General features: G+C 43.8%; 1 protein-coding gene across 1 annotated transcript in view; it reads left to right on the forward strand.

Annotated features, from left to right (window-relative positions):
* Positions 1-6529: 6529 nt before the first annotated feature.
* Positions 6530-7264, forward strand: part of Dmxl1 (Dmx like 1) — a 142597-nt gene continuing 141862 nt past the window's right edge. Inside the window, exon 1 of the mRNA XM_055622471.1 lies at positions 6530-6999. Within this exon, the coding sequence (XP_055478446.1) occupies positions 6913-6999 (87 nt within the window). The 5' untranslated portion in view covers positions 6530-6912. The remainder of the gene's footprint in view (positions 7000-7264) is intronic.

The following is a 7264-nucleotide window of genomic DNA, read 5'->3' on the forward strand; positions in this document are numbered from 1 at the left end:
TCTGGGAAGTTCCCTGTGTTCAAATTATCTTGTTCTGTTGCTCTGCTTGTGGAGTTCCCGTCCCCTCCAGCTCTTACTATTTCCCACTTCTTACATAAAATTCCATTCACTCTGCCCATCAGTTGGCCATCAGGCTCAGCATCTGCTTTGACAGTCTATACTGCAGAGGCTTTCAGAGGCCCTCTGTGGCAGGTTCCAAGGAGACTTCCCTTTTAGGACCTATCTTCCTCTTTTATTTCTTGGAAAATAAAGAGGAAAACAATATGATGTCATACAGCATGTGAGAAAAGGACAGAATTACACTGTTCCACCTCAACAGAGGACAACTGCACTAAAACTTATCTTAGACTACTTGCTTAGAAGGTAGATCTGTGACCTTTTGGCAGAGATTGAGAGAAAGCAAGATGCAGGCAGGCGGTGCTGTCTCCTAGGTCTACGATACGGAAACAGGGAAGGGAGGACAAGGAGCAAATAGAACAATTTACCTTTACCCCCTTCCTCAGCTCCCTTTACTGGTCTTCCCAGAGGATGGGAGTTATCGGAAAATTAGAAATGCCAGGAATAGATCTGTGATTAAATAGAGTCATTAAACCAAGTTGTATGTTAGGACATGGTCTGTGAGAATTAGCAGCTTGCAGGCATTAAAGAAAAACAACAGGGGAGGGAGAGCAAGATGGCTTAGGAGGTAAGAAGCTTGCCATCTAAGCTTGAAAATGAGTTCAATTCCCAGGGCCTACATGGAGGAAGGAGAGAATCAACTCTTGCAAGTTGTCCACTGACCTCAGCATATGTGCTGCACCCTTACCCCTACGCAATAAATACATAAGCAAACAAATAAATAAATGTTTGAAAAAACACAAAAGATATTGTTTTAGGCTACAGTCCCATACAGATCTGGCTAAAGACAAAAAATGAAGTCAGTCATGCTTAATGTTCCACCAAGCTGAGACTAAACTATTTATCTGACCTAAGAAATCAAGATTAGGAAAAAAGCCTTTTCCAAATAAGACAATTTCACTTAGTATGATAATAAAGCTTCCTTTGCTTTAATGCATATAAAGTTACCTTAAATAACCTGATGTTACTTAACAGTTTAATTTTACTATTACCCTATCTCCCTATCCTTCTCTATAAGAAAATAAACTTTGAAATAATTGATTTTGGTTCTAGAATTTTTGTTTACTTTCTAAAATTAACCTTGTTATTTGTATCATAGGAATCTCTTTCTTTCTTTCTGACAAGGTCTCTCTGTGTAGCCTTGACTATCCTGAACTCAACTCACTCTTACACCAGGCTGGCCTTGAACTTACAGAGAACCATCTACCTCTGCCTCCCAAGTGCTGGAATTAAAGGCATGCACTACCACATCTGGCAGAATGTATAGTTCTTATAAACAAGTAATATTTGTATATATTAATGGGGCTCAGTTTCTTTATATTTAGAGCCTTCACAATTTCTCTTTATAAATACATGTTAGATTACTCTGCCAAGCATGGCCAGGCTATAGTCAGTGGGCTACATGCAGCCAAGCACTGAAATAAATGATGTCTAACATATAACTGTAAACTTACTTAAAACAGTATGAGATTTTTTTTTTTTTAGTGTGTGTATATTTTGATTGCATAGCTCTCCAGCATGACCCCAACCTTTGTAGATAATAACATTATGTTACAGTGTCAATAGGTCACAAAAGCTGTATTCTCCTCATTGTTCTACAGAACACTAGAACACTTTCCTATTCATGTCTGGTACTCATTATCAGCTTTCCCTTTGTCCCCTCTTCATGTCACCATTCCCAGCTTGTTGGTACTACTTTTTAATATCTATTTTATTTTGGTTTCTTATACCTCTACCTCCCTTCCACCAACCCCACAACACTAGGTTGGAGAGAAATAAAGTTAGAGGGAAAAGGGGACATAGTTTTCCTTAGCTAACTTCTGGCTTGTTAGGCTCATCGGATTCTTTGGGGCAATATCAATCTCAGCCGTCAGGATATCCAGCAGTCCAGCAACAGCAAACACAGCGAATGCAACAGAAACCTTCTTCCTCCTCTGACAGTCTCCTTGAAGCCCCTTTGACGTGTTCTCTTCTTCTGTTTATACCCACTCAGAGTCCTCAGAATTAAACTAATTGCGCTGGCAAAGGCCACCTCCTCCCCTAGTTGCACAAGGCAATTATCAGCTGTAGACAAACTAAAAGCAGCCCCATATCCCACACTTGGGATTAAAACAAAAACACAACACAACGGGATTTTTAAAGAAGCCAAAACTTCCACTACACCAACTCCTAGTAATTATTATAAAATTATTTTGTTGCTTCTTCATAACTGTAATTTTGCTACTGTTATGATTCATAATTCAAATATCTCACATACAGGACATCTGCCTGCAACCCCCAAAAGAGGTCCTGATCCCCCAAAAAAGGTCCTGATCCCTAGGTTGAGAACCGCTGCTTTGGAGCTACTGCTTGCTTTTGTTTCCACTTAAGTAACTTGCTGGACAGAGGTGGGATGAAAGGCAGGTATCTGGGATGCTAATCCATTGTCGCTGAGAAACATACACTTTACAAATTCAGGCCCCACTTCTTTCTACTCAGTAGCATTTTGTTGCCAGGCAGTATAAATTCCGGTATTCTGAACACAGCCTTGCAAGTCATACAGTCTCTCTGTTGAAACTGCCCACTTTAGCACTGCAGTGTGAACGTACATAGACAACACAAAATGACTGTATATAGCTATGCTAATTTATGTAACTTTTATAATTTTCTCCTTCCTTCCTTCCTTCCTTCCTTCCTTCCTTCCTTCCTTCCTTCCTTCCTTCCTTCCTTCCTCCCTTCCTTCCTTCCTTCCTTCCCTTCTTCTCGGCCAATAACTTTTTTTCCCTTTCTCCTCCCACCCTACACTCTCTCTTTCTGTGTGCTCCTGGAGATTGAACCTAGAGCCTTGTGGATACTAGGCAAGGACTTCACTACAGAGCTTTGTTTTTGAGATGAAGTCTTGCTGAGTTGTCCAGGCTGGCCTCAAAGTCACTCTGTAGGCCGGACAGGCATTGAACTTATGATCCTCCTGCCTCAGCCATCTGGGCAGTTGTGATTATAGGCCTGCATCATCAGTCCTAAATTTCGTCAACATACATGTGTCATGAAATATTATTCTCTGATTGTTTTGTTGGCTATTTAAAAAAATGTAAAAATCATTCTCAGGTCAAGAACTCTATAAAATAGAAGCAGACAAATAGATTTAGCTCAAATGCCTCACTATAAAGTCAGGAAATACTATTGTCTAAAGAGTTAAAATGTCTTTTCCAAGGTCACTTGGGGCCAGTGGCAGGGATAAAATAAACACTTGTGTCCTCGTGACTGTTCTCTGGCTACTTTACACAATTTGCCTCTCAGCTTACAATTCTAAGTGTAGTTTGGTCAGAACACTGTTGACAAAGATCATATGTGATAAGACTTATGTAGTAAAGCTTTTTGTTTGGATCTTTTCTCCAGCAGATGAGAGATCATAGTTAAAAGAGGTTTGGCTTTTTCACTGAGGTGGATAAAGCCAAATAACTAGCATTAAATGGTTTGAGTTATCATCTGTAGTTCAGACAGCTTGTTTTGTGGGATATTTAATATTAAAAGAAAAGCTTTATGTAAATGAAATTTAAGTTTAATTGAGGGAAAAATGGTTCTCAGATTGGCAGCCCCCAGAACAAGAAAAAGTTCAGGGAGCTCTCCTCTGTAATGTCGGGAGAAAACAAATAAATTGCATATAATTGGCTTAACTGGCTACAGCTCAGGCTTTGTCTTATTTGAACAAGGTTTTATCAGTGGGTGGCCTGTAACTGACTAAACCTCATGTGCCTGTGAAACACTCAAACTCTTAGCAAGGTCCTGGCTGTAGGCTTTCACTTTATTTGTGTATGAAGTTAGGTTACAGTTGCCTTGGAAATTGTGGTATGAAGGCATCTTCAAGTAAAATTTAATTTAACATGAGGTTGTCCTTACAAACCCCACTGCATTTTTGTTAGCCATTCACTTCCACGGGCTTTAATTTGTTCTTCCTGGAGACTGGCTCTGGATACTAGTCTGGACTATTCTTAAACTCCTCAGATCCTTCTGTCCCAGTCTGCCAACTGCAGGATGAAAGGTGTGTGCCTCCTTGCCAGTTTATGTCCTTGTGTGCTTTTGAACACTGATTGGGAGGACCCCTGAACTTTTGTTTAAAATATCACTGAGAAATGTGATTAAGATGAAGGTTGGCACTGTCTGCACAACCTTAGAACATATGCTATCAAGAGGTTAGATTTATTCACGAAAAAAAATAACAACACAAAAGCCTTATTGGTGCTTTGTACGTGCCACAGATTGTCCTCCTTTAAATCTCATGACAATTATGTGACAAATGGCATTTTATAGCTAAAGAACGCAAACGAGAATTAAATTATCTGTCCGAGAGAGTAGTTAGGGTAGCTCTCAACTCAGGTAGTCTGCTGTAGGAACTGCACACACGTGCAGAGCATTAAAAAACAAAACAAAACAAAACAAAACAAACAAAAACAGACGCACAGATAAATGTCAAAACAAAGCAAAATGCTGCTGACACTCACATCAGACTTCCCATTTTCATAGATGAGGAAATGAATCTTCAAAATTAACAAACCTATCCAAAGTCATACTCAAAGTCATATAAGTAGTTACTACCCGAATCAGGGCTTTCGTCGCACCACCCTCAAAGTGCTTCAGAACAAAAACTAGGCACAAAACAATGAGTAAATGTCGTGAATATGGACCAGTCACACAATTTATGTGTGACCCACACAAGTACATAAAACCATTCAAATTTTGTGCTAGAGTGTATAGTCTACTAACATGCACAAGGTGCTCTCTCTCCCATAGTTTATACAGACACACACACACACACACACACACACACACACACACACACACACACTTTCATAACGGTAACTCAGGTACAATTCAGGGCCTCATCCAAACACTCTTAACTCTGAGATACATCAGCCCCAAAGTAAAGTCAGGATAGAAAAACAGGACATTTGGGGTGAGACGAGAAGGGAAAGGAACTTTGCATCCCCGGAAACTGGTTGAAACCTACTTCTAGTACAGAATTAGGAATTCTAGCACAAGTGACAATTGCTCATGGCCTTTCTCTGTTCCCAGCTATAAACCTCGAGTTTTCTAGGAATCCCACCAAAAATCCTACTTTACAGGGAAGTCTATGTCCTAAACCCTTTGTGAAACCTCCGGTTTCGGAGTATAGTTCCTTTTAAGTTATCTCCAGAGACGCCTCTAACTTCACTTATTAAAAGAAAAGGAGGAAGGAAGGCTTCTTAAGAACCTCTTGAGATGTAACTTGAGTCTCCAAAATGGTTTGTATGGCTAAAAACAATTGCAGTTACCTCCCACCTCCCGCGGGCCATAGGAACACTTGGGAATGCGTTTTCTTTCTGAATGCTGCTCCATTCACACTCGCACTTAAGCCTATATTAAAATATTTTTATTAAACCCCACCTTCACTTCATGAACTGGATAGTCCTGAAATTCGTTTCTGCACCCAAGCTCCAAATTCCGGTTTGACCAGAACTGAAGTTTCCAATCTAGTCAAACTCCTTAGGCTGCTGAAGGTGTTCGCGCTGAGCTGTGTCTCTGACACCTTCTCACCTCTGACGATATTACTGCAACAAAGTTCATAATTATATTCACCCATTTGAAACTTTCTTGAACAGTGTGGACTAAGCTTGTGCCAGACATTTGGGATAGAGAGCAACAGAACAGTCTGTCCCTAAGAGGGGAAGCCAGTTGGGCAGATTTTTGTTAATAATAATAATAATACGAAACTAGTGTGAAAACACAATAACTGGATCTCACCACTGGTGACTGGCAATTCATTTGGAGATTCTTCAGTTCTTTTTCCAAATCTAAGTAGGACTGGGTGGGTCATTATAAATGGCACGATTTAAAAACCTATGTCGTTTATAGTAAAAATACCGCAATTAGTGTTACTGAAGAGCTTCTAAATTATCTTGTTTAGTCAGTTGGAAATGCGCAGGAATAACCGCGACAAGGCTAAAAAAGGTTTCAATGGTAACTTTTACAGACTCGTTCGGGGCGCGGTGCATCTTGGGACTTGTAGTCAACAGCAGTATCAAAGAACCTGCAACTCCTCCCCGTTGAACTCTCGGCCCCAACAGTTAGGTTGAACCCTTACCCAAAGCACAACTTGCTCACTTTTAGGTCATTCTCCGTGCTCACTGTTTACGCTAAGTAGAGGATGCGCAGGGCTCACACGGAAAGGGGTCTCCGCCACAAGCCTCAAAGAGATTGGCCTCTCCTCAGGATGGGGCGGAGCTCTCGGTACTTCCGAGCCTCAGGATTGGCTAACTCTCGCCTAGAAAAGGCGTTACTGCACTGTGGGTTGTTGGCCCTTCGGGATCCCGGAAGAAAGTCTCGCGATACTTTGGCGCAGGGGCTGGAGCCGCGGAGCGAGCTGTGGCAGCCGGGGAGGGCGGCGGGACCGCGGCGGCCGGGCAGCGGCCGGTCTGGCGGGGAGCAGCGCGCCTCTCGGGCTGTGTATCCCTCCGACCCGGCTCGGGCGTAGCGTGAGGACAGTTGGGTTCCCGCGGGCCGCGGCCGGGGTCGGATCGGTGCGCGGACGCCGAGCTTCACCTGGGCGGCGGTGACAGGTGCAGAGCGGCGCGGCGCCTCCCTCCTTTCCGGGCCCGCCCCCCGCAGGCCTCGGGCGCCGGGCTCGGGATGAGCCGCGGGCCCCGCGCGGGCGTCTGCGGCTTCGGGCGCCCGGCACCGCCGCGGAGGAGCGGCCGCCGCCCCTAGGGGAAGGCGCAGGGAGGCCGCCGAGCACGGGCATGAGCTGGCTGCGGCGCCTGCCGCGGGACTAGCACGGCCGCCATGAACCTGCACCAGGTGCTGACCGGCGCGGTGAACCCCGGCGACCACTGCTTCTCGGTGGGCAGCGTCGGCGAGCAGCGCTTCACGGTGAGTGCGGGCGAGAGGCCTCCGCTCCGGCTGGCGTGGTTTCGGGCTCTTACAGAAACGTTAGGCTGGCTCCCTCGGCCTCAAGGAGTAATTCCTCGAAAATGTTAGTTGAATCACGAGTTGGGGCGGGGGTCCCTTTTGATTTTCCCGCAGCATGGGCCTGACATGTCTAATTCATATAAATCCAGTAGTTCGGATTTGCTTCATTCTGGCTTTCTTTTCTTTCTTTCTTTCTTTCTTTCTTTCTTTCTTTCTTTCTTTCTTT

Source organism: Psammomys obesus, unplaced genomic scaffold, assembly GCF_907164565.1.
Source record: "Psammomys obesus unplaced genomic scaffold, mPsaObe1.curated_primary_1811, whole genome shotgun sequence".
NCBI lineage: Eukaryota > Metazoa > Chordata > Mammalia > Rodentia > Muridae > Psammomys > Psammomys obesus.